The sequence below is a fragment of the Triturus cristatus genome, chromosome 9, assembly GCF_964204655.1.
Source record: "Triturus cristatus chromosome 9, aTriCri1.1, whole genome shotgun sequence".
NCBI lineage: Eukaryota > Metazoa > Chordata > Amphibia > Caudata > Salamandridae > Triturus > Triturus cristatus.
In genome coordinates this window covers 317,532,407-317,547,143 of record NC_140592.1, presented here as the reverse complement: position 1 = coordinate 317,547,143, position 14,737 = coordinate 317,532,407, and the positions used below count along the sequence as shown (strand labels likewise).

At 42.2% G+C, this 14,737-nt stretch overlaps 1 protein-coding gene across 1 annotated transcript in view; it reads right to left on the bottom strand.

The window, feature by feature from the left end:
• BSN (bassoon presynaptic cytomatrix protein) overlaps positions 1-14,737 on the bottom strand; it is an 841,563-nt gene that overhangs the window by 464,596 nt on the left and 362,230 nt on the right. Inside the window, exon 3 of the mRNA XM_085625028.1 lies at positions 5,924-7,072. Within this exon, the coding sequence (XP_085481154.1) occupies positions 5,924-7,072 (1,149 nt within the window). The remainder of the gene's footprint in view (positions 1-5,923; positions 7,073-14,737) is intronic.

The window sequence follows — 14,737 nt, the reverse complement described above, 5'->3', positions numbered from 1 at the left end:
AGTTGGGGAGCCCGGAAGCGGTGGGGTTCGGAAGGTTTGGGGGTCCTAGCACAGCGTCATGGCGGCGGGCAGCAGCATCTGGTTGTCGGGAGTAAACGTGGTGCTGGTTATGACGTATGGTAGTTTGGTAAGGAAAGAACAAAATAGTGGGGGTATTGCAATGCTTGAAAGTTCTTTTCAGAGGAAGAGTGGGTTTTGTAGGTGGATGCACAACATTGTAAAGGCGTTAATGGGTGAGGGAGGGTTTCTCTTCTAGAGATGAGTGTGTCATTAAATTGGGGAATAGTGGTATGAGGTGGTAACGAAGTCAAGTATGTATAGTTTGAGAAATGTGATTGTAAAGGTTAAGGAGTATGAACAGGATTAATGGATTACCTAGCATGTTATCTGTGCTCAATCAGAGAAAGAGCAGCGCAATGTTGAGCTTTTGTACTTCTTGTAATGGAATGAACACGGTGAGGTGTATTCTCTGTCCTGCAGGAGACGATCAGTAAGGCTGCTGCTTTGTGAGCCGTTGTCATTTGTAACCCCACTGTTTAAATTATTGCTTTTTAGTCTAAATCACTTTTCATTCCTTTTTGAAACATGATATTAATAGCTAAACTGCAAGTCTCATAATATTGTGCTAGGACACCCGCGAAAATATAATGAACATGAGGAGGGGCGTTCCTGCCCTGCAGGAGGCGGCCAGTAGTAATCAAAGCATGTCATGTGTAACTCCATTTATTTCTTGCTTTTTAGCCTACATTACTTTGCCTGCTTTTTTCGCCATTGATAATGTTATTATTGAAACTGCAAGTCCCATAATAATAGTGTGCTAGGACACCCACGAAACATTGTTTGGGGCTGCACTGCATTGTGTGGCCGATTAATGCTGTCAGATGTCCATGTAAATGTACAATTGTCGTATGTGTGAATGAGAGGGCTTGAGACTCATATCGATGCTTCACCACTAGCATGGCCACGGTACTTTAAAAGTGATGACTAGCCTACCTATTGGAGTTATAAAATCGTGATTACCCCCTCTCCCCCGTCTAAACAAAACCCCTAACTGCTAATTAAGTACATTTGGTTACGCTACATATTTCTGTGTGGAGGAGTTCAAGTGACACTCCATATTTATGAGTGTTAAGAGAGTGTTTTTGTCAGTTAAATTAGTGCCTTATTAGCTATTTACATTTTAGAAGGTGAGCTAATACTACTACATTTTTTTTTTTTTTAAATAAAGTTACAAATTCTTGCGAGGTAACTCTTAATCAGCCCTTCCTTTGCCAGTTGGTGTCATTAGAATTATTTTACAAGTAGATCTACTGTTGTTCCTGCTTGATCTGTAGTGTGTTGAAAGCATGCAACGTTTCATTCACATGAATGACGCTTGATGACGAGTGCATTGGTAATTATCAATCCCCTGCGCAAATACGATTTACACGGGTCAAAATGACAACTTGGTCGGAGTTTACAACGCCCAGAAATTACTGAGTGCAATAATGTCCACATCCCTGGGAAAGCATATCGAAATTTACTTGTCGCTGTAAATGCCTGGAAAATACGAGGCAAGCTGGTTTTTGGTGCGGAAACCCAAGTTTCAGGTGCATGTTCCAACTTGCTACGCATTCTCAGGAATGTTTTTCCTTTATTCCTACTACATGTGTGCAAAACCATAGCCCTTGTCCTGATTCCAACTTGCCTCAGCTATAGCGATTCCATCTACTGAGGCCTCCCAGGTTTCCTCCTACGTCGCCTGCAGGTCGTACAGAACTCTGCAGCTAGGCTTAATCATCTTCCCTCCTGCGCATCTTTCTCAACATCTTTGTGTATACACGAAAAATCTGCAAAGAGAGAATTATCGCGCGTTTTACCAAAAAAAGAGGGGGCATATTACCAAGCATTCGGATGTAGTCATCGGATTCATGACTGCTCAATCTGACACATAAAGGCCGAATGATTTCACAAATGCCCGCCACTGCCTGCCAGTTGTACATTTTGAACTCAGACTCCATATTGGCATCAGATGTTTGCTACCAAATCCAAACCATATGTCTTCGGACAAATACACATTCGGGTCTTGGGCAGTTCCAAAATGGGCTCTTTCTGCACATTTTTAGTTCAAGGGAGTGTCCATACTAATTTGAGAGTGATTAAACTATTGACATTGTAATTAACAATGCCGTTTCTTTAAATGTTTTAAAAACAAAAACAAACAAAAATAATGTCATGAGCAATGCCAATAGCTCTAACTTTAACAATGCCGAGACCGTTGCATTGTAAATGCTTGTTTCAATTGGCTCCTGTCACTGCCCTTTGTAAATGGTGGGTTTTGATTCGTAAATAGGCTTAGTAGTCCCTCCTTAGTACTGCCTTTTCTCCTGTTGTAATCTCTCATGAGCACTGCCCCTGTTACGTGTTGCTACTCGATATGTTTTATTTAGTCTGTGAGCACTATTTTCTTAAATTACTTTCTCCTACCTACTGTTGCAGGCAGGACACGTTCTCCTGCAACCGCTTGTTTTTTTAAGTAGCGTGGCATGCCGCACTTTATCTTATATTTTTGCTTCCGCTTCAATAACAGCGGTCACGCCTTTCTTTTCTTATTCGTGGCTCGCCCAACTTGAGCTTGAGACTGCACACAACCTATTATATTTTATTAAAAGCAGAGTGGCACGCCCCGTTTTATCTTATGTTTTTTTTCAACCGCTCATCATATGTTTAATGTTTAGCAGTGCACAACGCCGCGCTTCAGCTTTAACAATGGTGGCCACGCCTTTCTTCTGCGCGACTCCCACAACTTGATCTAAAATATACCAAATTAACACACTTTTCAAAAATCAAAACAAATATTGTACAAGTAGTATATCGCAAATAAATATGTGAACAGTGAAAGAGAAACTGTTACATTACAAAATGGCAACTCAGTTTGCATTTTGATAAGAACATCTGAAAATAAAAACAAAAGTGTCCCTTTCAGTGTCTACAGCTGGGGACGTGTCCGCCGACTGGAGCTGGGGTTATTAGCGTCCCTGCTGTTTGAGGCTTCAGCTTGTTCACAATTGATGCCAGTATATACCCTGCAAAGGAAAGGTCATGTCTAAACAGGAGTTTGAACCATGAGTTCTCCACATTCTGCTAATCCTAACCAATGAGAGCAAGCACATCCTTGATAAGGCCTTACTGCGTTTGTACCACGTTCCTCGGCTGGTCTGAAACCCAGCAGTGCAAAAATGACATTACGAGACTCTGTCCTTGTGAAAAGAATATGCCCCATCAAACTTAGGCAAGGCTAAACTAGCTTCCTTGGTAAGTCTCATTAAAGCACTTGTAGCTTAGTGACAGAAATTAGATGGCATCTCTGTCAAGTTTACCGTCTGCATGACCGTTCATCTGGCCTTCTCTTCTCCCATCCAGACATGTACTTGTTGGCTTCAGTTGAAGATAAGGGACAACTTACCTCTGCCTCTATTTACTCCTGAATATGTCCATGCACAGCATGCGGTTGAAAGGAAGTTGATGTTCCAAATTTCTCTCTCATTCTTCCAAACAAGCAAAAATCTGAGCATTGGCAGGCTTATACACAAAGGACTGAAAGCCTTCACAGTTTCCTGTTTCGCCTATTTCCAAAGTCTTCTATCGTCCCTACAGAGTTTCTCACCCCAATTGTTTTCAAGGTGCTACCTTCAGATATAAAGAATATGAGATTGAACCCCTTGGCAGATACTGTACAGTATTTTTCTAGTAAATGATGTTGTAGCTGGATATCTGTGGTTTGGCCTTTTGATATGGCACCAAAATGACACCTTTGCCTACTTCAGAGAAGTGTGAGATAGTGCAGTAATCTAGTGAAAACAAGCATTGGCAAAAACAATAGCTCTTGCATTGGCTGCCAATGCCTTTATCATAATTTTTGTAATACTTCATTGTTTGGGGATCTGCCGGGCCCTCACCAAATACAAATAAAAAACTACTTTGCGCTTGGCTGTGCTTTCGTGAAAGGGCAGAATGCTGGATTTCACTGTAAAGTTAGCCAATGACTGAAGTGCGCTGACCCGCTGACTCATGTTGTATGCTTTATTGGGTGGAGTAATATGTGAATGACACAACAACAGACCAATGGATGATGAGGGCTGGCTAAAAGTCACCTTTTAGCAAGTATATTATACATATAATTTTAGTAAAATCAAAAGTATAATTTTACAAAAATGACAGTGGAATTAGAAAATATATGTGCAGTTGCAATAAAAGAATGAACATTGTCAAAGGACGACCACAGGGCATTCACTTAAGGACATGTGCACTCAGTATCCTTTGTCAGTATGCTAGCGGTACATTACTCATCAGACAGACCAAACTACCAAAGGCGCTGCTTTTATATTCAACTGTTTTATGGAGAAGGTGGAAAATAAGCGTCCTGTGAAGAAAGGCGGCAGCTACAATTCCATATCGCCATGCAACGAGGAATACTATGGCTCATTTACTGCACGCTGATTGACAGAGTGACTACTCGAGCAGGTAACATTAGGTTGAAGAAAATAGTATTCCACTGTCGCGTACATTTTGCACTGAAAAACAACTACAGGAAGCAACACACGAAGAGATAAGAAGCGTTTAACATACCATTACATTAGGTCACCCTCCTTTCGGCGCATATTTAACGAATGGGGTTCCTCGCGCGCTGTCCCTTCCTGCTCCCAATATGTCTGCCAGAGAGAAGCCACCTAGGAGAAACGTGCTCCGATGGTCACGCCGCTAAATGAAAGCGCCGGTAAGGATCGGTGATTAAAATACTCAGCAGGTGGGGAATGCGCAGTTCGTGCTTAAACCCTCAAAGGTCAACATTGCGGGGGGCTCCCTTCAATTGTCACCTCATTAATGCAACCTTTCATGCGCTATTTTCTCCCTTCAATATATCATGCTGGCTTCGAAAAGCGAGATATTTTTCCAGCCTGTTCAGAGTGTCTCTCTTAGGGGAGGAAAAATGACGTTATAATAGTGCATGGCGGTAGAGCTTGAAAACGTTTGTAAAGATAAGGCAGGCTACCTCAAACGAGTAGTAGGGGCCTCACTTGGACCCAACCACAGCACCACAACAGGTGCAGGCGAGCTTCGCGCCTTTTTTTTTTTTTAAGACGCATACATCCAACAGACCCGATGGCGAGAGACCCGATGTTTTAAGCAAAAAATGACTTAATTTTAGCTGTCTCCCGCCTAAAATTGCCTTTGCTGTAATGTATTTCTGTGGGAAGAATTAAGATCCCCGATTATTTTTTAGACTGTCCCTCTTTCTAGTTTTAAAATGTTGGTATGTTTGAAGAAAGACGCTCTCACTTACATATAAACACAAACAGGGTTAGCATGGGCCAGATGTACGACGCTTTTTAGCGTGCGCAAACGGGTCTTTTGACCCCTTTGAGCATGCTAAAAAGCATTGACCCATGTACAAACAGTATTTTGCGAGTTGCAAATAAATTGCGACTCGCAAATGCGACGCAATTTGCGAGGCGCTATTTGGAAGGCCGTACATCTGGCCCCATGTTCGGATTTTGCGTTCGTATTTATCACCAACTATGAACTGGCCGTGAAACTGAAAGCAGATTTTAAAACATGCGCAAACATCGATTGCAACCATGATACATCATTGTTTATGGCGAAATCTAAATATTGTACAAAAACTTTCTAAGAAAGGCGATTTGGTTTTTCAACCGGTTTAATGACGCGGTCTAAATATGTGCGAGTCCCTGTTATAGGAAGCCTCTCGCCTCTGTTTTGGTGCCACGGCCATAACGCTGTTGAAGGAAGAAACGTTAATATTCTGTTATTTTATTAACATATAATGCTACATTTAAAAAATCCTTCAATAGGAGGGAATGAAAACTGAAATGACATCAGCCCTTTTAAAGAAGAGGCCCACAAGTCGAGTAGATCACCTTACCTCTACCAGGTGCGGGGTTGGGTTGAAGCCACATAGGTTGCAAACCTGTTTACTACACGCTGTGCAAGTATTGTAATTGGAAGGCTCCCCCGAGCCTACGTTCAACTCTGCTTTACACAGTGGGCACATGACTCTTTCTTTCGGCACATCCTTTGGCTTGACAGTGTGTACTGGACTTGCATGTGTTGGAACCGGGGCACTCCCAGGTTTGCCCTGCGTTCCTGAAACAGTTCCTTGGGCTTTCATGTCAGCTTCCTTGCTTGCATCACTGAATACTATTTTTGGAGGCACTTTCCCTGGGGATTGCTGGCTTTGTAGGGTGCCCTCTGGTTGGACAGAAATTAGTGTGCTAGCCTGATTAAGAAGTGAAGCCCCAAACCCAAACAGCTTCCCAGTGAGGCCCTCTTGAGGTTGTTCCTGTGTCCCAGTGGAGAGTGGTGTTGAGTGTTTTGATGGGGACTCCCCCATGTTTTTTCTCTGTTCAGCAGGTGAAGGCTTAATGTGTTGGTGCTGTGGCGATGGCTTTGCTTGTTGGTGCAGGGGTGATGGCATTGCTTGTTGGTGCAGGGGTGACGGAATAGTTTGTTGATGCTGAGGATGCTGAGGAGATGGCATTGCTTGTTGATGCAGGGGTGATGGCATAGTTTGTTGATGCTGAGGATGCTGAGAAGATGGCATTGCTTGTTGGTGCTGGGGAGATGGCTTTGCTTGCTGATGCTGTGGAGATGGTTTACTCTGATGTTGAGCTGAAGGCTTTACTTGCTGATGATGGGGGGACGACCTCATTGCTTCCTGAGGGGCGTTCGGTTTTGGCTGGCCTTGGCTTGGTTGCTCCTTCTGAATAGTTGATTGTGGCTTAACCTGCAGAGAGGGCAGAACGCTTGTGCCATGCGCAATCCCCGTGTGAGGAGATCCTGGTGTTTTTTCTTGACCAATTTTTGCCGGCGATTGAGTGTGCGATTGTAGGTCGGGCTGATAATTCAGGTGCGGCTGGGATTGATGGTGGGGTTTGATTTGTTTGGCAGGAGAGTGAGATGGAGAAAGTGCAGGGGAGTATAGCTGCTGCTGGCTTTTTGAGCGAGGTGCAGTTGTCATATCCATTCCCAAAGCTCTCTGCATCTGGCAATTCAAACATAACCATTCTTTAACCTGAAAGACAGAACAAACAACAAACACATTGAATAACCAGTCTCGAGAAAGCATGTTTCAGGTCATCATAATTCCATAACAAGTTTATATCACAATTTGGTTGAAATTATGGCAGAAATATTTAGCATAAATTTTAAGCACCTTAATTTCCCTGCTTTTAAATGTATTTTAACAAATTAATCTAAATGTGTCAGTAGCATATATTCTGCTCCACGCCAGGGGCGTAACACAGGCCTCTGCACACCCCGCGGTGCAGGGGGGCCCCAGAGCTGCAAGGGGCCCCCTCAGTACATTACTCATGCCTGATAGCTCCGGATTAAATCTGGAGAGGGGGCCCCTCTCTGTACATTGCAGCGGGGCCCCTTCAACTTTCGTTTGGCCACTGCTCCACGCTTCTCAAATGAGTAGCTCGTGAGCTATTTGGTAGCTCCCCAGCAGCCTCCAATAGATCTTCAATGTGCAACCCAGTGAACTAAATTAGAAGGTTTTGTTTGGTTGAATTAATATATGTATACCAAAATAGAAAAGTGCTTATTTGAAACGAAAATATGAATATTTTCTGAATTAATAAGGCAATGTTGGAGAAAAACGGTTGAATTTTCAAAATATATTTAAAGTTGATTGTTGGAGAAAAACGGTTGAATTTTCAAAATATATTTAAAGCTGATATTTAAATGATAAAAATCAAACGGTGTTGGGGAGACTATTACTAATATGATTAAATTGGTGCTAGGGGCATTGCAGCTATGGCTATAATGTATTACCTATGTAAAGGCATTCCACATTGATAAAACATTTTTTACATTATTGTTGGCAACTGTGCTTGATGCACAAAAGTAATCACTGCTGCAAATGGAGGCCATTAATGTAATCTTGTCTGATGTGGTTACTACCACATCTCAAATAATCTGGGGGATTTTCATGGGACATAAGTAGCTCTTATTACAGAAAAGGTTGGAGACCCCAGTTCTACTCTGGTGCTTTGAAAGAAAGAAAAGGGGTAGGAGCCATAATTTGGAAGGGGGTGCCTTTTCCCACAGTTTAGATTAAACACACGGCCTATGTAAAATGACTGTGAGAAGGTAATTGTGATAGTTACTACATGAAAATGTTTAGATGTGCGAATAAATAATTTGTTAGTAAGAGCTAGAGTAGTCAACACACAGTCTGATTTCCAAGATTTCCCCAATTGATTTGAAGGAAGAAGATATGAATTTCAGAAGAGATTATTTATATCGTTTACTATTCTGAAAATTCTACTCGATTTTTGGATTCCTTGGCTCTGCAAGCTGAGCCCATTTCTTAATACAGAATTTAGGGCCTGATTTCAATGTCTCCTCCGACCGACATCGCTGCGGATATGGAACAGACTGACCTCAGGTCGGCGGTTCCAACACTGCAATTAGGATGAGACCGCACATGGTGCGGTCGCAAACTTCCATTCCACTTCCATTATGCACATTCCTGTGTGGGGTGCACGGTGCAGGGATGTGAAGGGGGCATAGCCACAACAAGAGGGTCGGGGGGGAAAGGGGGCCCCCAAAGACACTTTCCGACAGCAGTTTCATGTCAGAAAGGCCAACATGGAAGTGCTGTGGGAAAGTGCCATCATAATCCCGAAGGCGGAAATGTCGTCTGTTAGCGATTATGAGGCCCTTTCGACTGGCCAGCGGGCTCCTTGAGCCCGTTGGAATGAGTCAGATTCCCGGGCTGGTTTAAACTCCAATCGCTGTCGTTGTAATACGGCGGTCGGAGTTTAAACCTATGATGTCAGTTGGAAAGCCTCCGACCAGCGGTCGAAGGCTTTCCGATCAACATCAAAATCAGGCCCTTAATGTAGTGTTTTCAGGATTGTTGTATAATTCAAATAACGTTTGAATAAACCGTTCTTTAACATGAAAGATACACGATGCAACAGCATACTGAACAACCAGTCCACAATAAACACATTTTTCCGAGATCAGAGCCACTTCTCTAGATCATGTCATACTCTGGCAGTTTTTATGCCCACTGTTTAGGTTAATATCCCATCAATACTATGCCAACCATAAGTGGTAGCAATTTAATCTTACGAGGAAAGTCATTTCTTATAAAGTGTGGTTATGATACTCAACTGTTTAATAAACTTACTAGCTGTACTAAGTATAGTGATATTTATTTGACAAACCGTAGCTCAACCCTTGGTGTGGTTTTGAGCAGGCAGGCTTTGTCAAAGAAAAAGTGTAAAGCATTACATACTAAATCCATTGAATAATGAAGAAACAAGACTCATTAAAAATCTGACACTCATTTGTAAAAAAAATAGTTTGTATTTTTATCTTCAAATAGACACTACAACAGCAAAAATCAACAGGCGGGTTCCAGAGATATGACTTTTAAAAGGAGAAATAAATCATGCTTTTTCACTCAGTGCAATAAAACATCGCAAATGGAACATGGTCAACTTCCAAACTTCGGAAAACTTTTATAAAGTTGAAAACTACCACTCTGGCCCCCTATGGACAACTAACTCCAGCAAGGAGTGAGTTACAGAGGCCAAAGAGGCTTGGATGAACAGTTACCTCTCAATCAATCCAGCCTCCAGTCCAGGCTCTATGGGAGAAACGCCTTAGACTTTAATGGAGTGGTCCTGATGCAAAGGATACAGGATGCTAAAGATGCTGAAGGATGCTGATCCGGTGACAGGGATATTCCTGGGGCTACTCCTCCACAATAATGGTGGGGCTACCTCAGTCACATGGGTTGATGTCCCTCGAAATACAGTTGAAGTCCAGCCAAAAACCAGTTGTCACTGGTCTACTGATCTCTAATTATAGCAAAACCAGCAGTTCACTTTAGGTGGCGATAACTTCCTTGCTGGCCAAGCAAATTGCAGTCCGATGACTCTTCTAGGTCCACCGCAACGGGGGCAACTTATGAGGGTCAGGACTCAGTCTAAGAGGCTGAAAGCTAGTGGTCAGGCAATTTTTTTTCTTTTTCTTTTTAAATAAAAGTTTATTATTAAAACATTTGTCATGTACATATATATTGAGATATACCGTTCGCCATGTAAAGGAAAATATCTCTGAAGATACAACATTACAATCAGGTATCACAACTACAGGAATCTCTGTCGTGTCATTTCGAGTTCAACAGTTGGTGAAGTACATAGTTCTCCCCGGTAGGCATTCCAGGCCCCCCCACTTCTTATCCCACTTCTTAGGGCACCCTCTGGTTTTGTAGACCTCTTTTTCAGCTACCATACATTTGTCCATTTCCGCCACCCAACCAATCAGCAAGGGCTTGTCTGGGGCCTCCCATTTCATGGCTATGGCTCTTTTGACTAGGGTGTATCCCAGGGTGGTGAATTGTTGTTCAATGTCCATAAGGTCAGTCGGTTCCCAAATGTTCAGGAGTCCTAATGGGGGTTTCAGCACAATTGATTTTCCCAGAGCGTCTTGCATCTTGCCAGTGGCCCGCTCTCAGATGTATCGTACGTAGGGGCAGTCCCACAGAATGTGATAGAAGGTGGCTACACATTTACAGCCACGAAGGCAAAGCGCATCCTGTCAAGTCCCTATCTTGGCCAATGTCACCCCTGTGAGGTACGTCCTATGTAGGATCTTCAACTGGATCAGTTTAAAGCGTTGGTTGATAGCCGCGTCCCTGGGGGACATCAGAGCTGTCTGCCAGTCCTCATCGTCAAGTTGCCCTATGTCTGATTGCCATCTGTCTCTAAGAATAAGGAAGGGGTCCGACAGGTTATTGCTTAATTTGCGATATGTACGGGAGATGGCCTTGGCAAGGCGTGGTTCAGATAGAAGTCGGTCTTCCAGGGGGGACGAGTCGTGGACACTTGACATGTCTGTAAGGGCTGTGTGGCGTGCGTGTCGGATTTGTAGGTATCGGAAAATTTCGCTGGGCGCCAATTCGTATTTCGGTGGTCAGGCAATTTTGACGACCAGCTCACCAAGGAAGGCTTCTTCAACTTTTGTGGCTCTGTAGCTGTAACAGGAAGCCAGTCAATTCCCTCTTGGAATCATTTCTCCTGCCTGAAGTTTGGGATGATTTTTCCTTAAGTAGGGCACCATGAACACAGTTCTCTCTTTGCTAGCAGCTGCAGTCCAGTCTTTGGTGCAGCCTGTCTTTGCTTGGTTCAGGGAACAGCAGGGTAGACCTTCAGTACACTCTTCAATGCAGGCATTATCTGAGGTCTAGGTGCTAGGAATGCCACTTTTATGCCCAGTTAATGCCCTCAGGGGATGAGGCGACTACTAGCCAATGGGCTACCACGTTCCCTTCCGCCTAATGACAACTTTCTGTGAAATGTGACACCTAGCTAGCCCAGAATGCACTATACAGCCTACTCTCAAGATGGCAGAAACCTTTTCCTGGTGTGTGGAGCTTACTAGCCCACCCCAGAGGTGTGGCTACCTGGAAGTTACACAGGCACAGAAAAAATGGTTTGACCACAGATTTCTCCTCTCTGTCACCGATGCCAACTTGTCTGCACAAGCAAAAGAGCAGTCCCTATCATGTGTGTCTACCATTAGCCCTATAAAGGTGACTTCCCCTTTGAAGCTCGCGTTTTGGGCTTCCACTCTTTTTTACCTGCCTGCCAGGGAGAGGTGACACCTCTTTCCAAAGCAGGACCTTTGTGTTCCTACCTGAGATTCATTCACACCTCCCCCCAGGAGGGTAGAAGGCTGTCTGTTGGCCAGCAAACGTATATTGCTGTCACCAGTGTATATCTGAGCCTGAATGCTTTCTCTGCTTGAGGGAAAGTGAACACATGCCAGAAAGAAGCTTGCAGCTTTGTACACATTAAAAAGAAGAGGAGCAAGAATACATCTCCACTTTGCACACAATATGTAATCATCCAACTAGTGAGGAGACCAACCTCCAACCGCCTTGATTTGTGACCTAGGAATTAGAATACGTGTTTTGAATAACGGACATTAGTGGTTAGGGAATATTCCAAGACAAAAACATTTGCCTCAGCAGAGGCCCATCAATTAAATCAAATGATGTGCTAAAATCTCTAAAAGCCCTTTACGAGGATATGTTGACTATTGAACAGCATTAGTATCTAAGAGTTATTGTACATGCTTGAACTAGCCCAAAATCTGGTCTTGTATTTTGGAATAAAAATGTTCTCATTTGTCCAAGCTGAATGTGTTTCTCGTTTTACGCTTAGAATTCCAAATGGCAATCCCCAAGCTTCATCTATTCAGGACTTTCTGACTTCCAACTCTTTGTTTCTGCAAACCATCAAGAACAGCACTAAATATAGTGGCTGTGACCCTTTACTCCAATCTCCTAATGCTCTCATCTCTACTAGACCTGATGATGACCTCCCTATTCATGATGAAGTCGAAATACCATCAACATGTGCAGTTATTCTTATGGACCACATTCTCATTGAACCAGTTTTTGTGTTCAGAGTCAGCTTGGTTGGAACTGACAGGTTTGTTCTGCATTTACCTGTATTCAATACATACTGGATTATTGATTCATCCAGTAAAAACAGATATTAATTCGCTAAGTGTGTCCACAGTGAAGCACCATGTATATAATATTCTATTTCAGCCAAGGTTCTCAGGTGGCATATTGTGGACCGTTGTCCACATACGTTAAAAAGCAGTACTATGTGAATGCCTCTGCATAACAACTTGATCCACAGAGTTGGTCAATTAAAAGTATATCATTTTTTTCAATCTCCTATTGTACTGCTATACAACACAGCCTAACCATCAACAAAAGGAAACTTCAAAACAAGGGGTTCCAGCAAGTAACTAGGTGATGAGTCTTTCCAAAAAACTACAAATGATTTATCAACAGGCAGACCATGTCACAAAAACGTGACTGGTCTAAATTAAGTACCAAGGATGAAGAGTCCAAGAAACGGGTAATTGTATTTTTTAAGCTTAATGGTGAGTATATAATCTTTTCTTTAAAGTCATTCTAAAGTAATGGTAACAAAAAATAAATGATCTCTAAATCACTTTAGGTGTGCTGTGTCTTATCGTGCACCTCCACTATGCTGAGTGCATGACTACCACTATGTCATTACTACATTGTACAGACCCCACATTATTGGATGTATTTAATAAAATATTAAATACATATGTTCACACAAATATTTCGCTGTCTGAATCGACTATCCTTATTGCGTACCCGTGAAATGTAGAGGAGAGGCTGTGTTGTCAATCGAGGACAGGTCAACCGCTTATCAATTCGTAAGACAGCTTCCCAAAGGGTACTCAAGTGCCATTCAGGTATTTTTTATTCCAATGTCTTTTGCTCCACAATGCTGGCCATGTTAACGTTTTTCAACTTGAATAGTGTGTATGTCAAGAAAAGGGTAAACACATGCTCACTGAGCACCCACTGAACATGCATCACAAGTGGTTGTGGTTTTCGTCTCCACAGAAAAAAAACTACACCTGAAAGAAATTGATAGAAATAAAATAGCTACCAAAAGAAGACATGCCTGAATTACATAAAAACAATAATAATCCCTGAGGAAAAGCAAGTATTATCCAAAGACTGCATCTTAACAGGACCGATATAGGCAAATTATCATATCATTACATGAAATCTTTCTGTTTTGAAAATGCACGCCCTGTAATCTGTTGTTTTACGATCTCCAAACCTAATGTTAAACAAAAAAAAGAAAAATATACAGCAACATATAAACCAAGGAGAAAGAAACATACAAGTCCAAATACAAAATTGAAACCATTAAGTAACCACCCTCTGATATGCACACCGATTAACATCATATCAATGTAAATATATGAACAAGTTTTAGTGACATATAGTTAATTAAAATAAAATCAGCATTAGCCATGTTGGTCCAAAGTTCTTAACTCCTGCAAAAATTCACTTCAGTTCACCCAGTGATTTTTTTTAAAAACTGTGTACTGTCCATACCATTGGAAGAAGCAAAGTGTATCTATCACCACCTGCCTGAAATAGAGTTACAAACCACCTATTATACAATTATTTATAGGTATTTACAGAAGAAACTATCCTAGAAAATCCAACAGAAAAAGGAACTGCAATATATGTATAGCAGTCATTAAAGCATGGATCATATCCTCTTGTAAATTCAGAATTTTATGGTGATATTCCGCTTAGTGTCAAAAGAGAAACCTTCCTGCACATGCCAACCAGAGGTCCACCTGGGATAAGGAACATCTTGACTTCACAATGAAACCTGGCATTATAATCTTATAAGTGCCCTGCTTATTCCTCATGTATATTCATGTGTGCCTCTGATTCTAGATGTTCTTGGTGCTTGGGCAGAACTGTTGTAAAAGTAATCTTTGGTGTGGAAGTGTAATGCTGAAACGTATACAATTGGAAGACAATATCCTGGCACAATGGTTGCTGGCACTATTTTGAATTTTAGACAATAATTCTCAAATTGTGGCTCCCCAAATGACTCCCAGTTAGATGGAGGCCTCTCACGTAAAAAGGAGTGGGGTAATCTAATTTAGCAGTCAGGAATAAAATTCAAAAGGTTGATAAGACTGAGAATGAGAGAAACTAGTTTGGTTACCTCACGATAAGATACTTGCATCAGGGGGTCTGCCTTATAGTCAATGAAGACACTATTCTTTCAGTAGATAAGGATTGTGGACCTTCACTGGGCACCCTGAGATAGTAACAAGACTCATC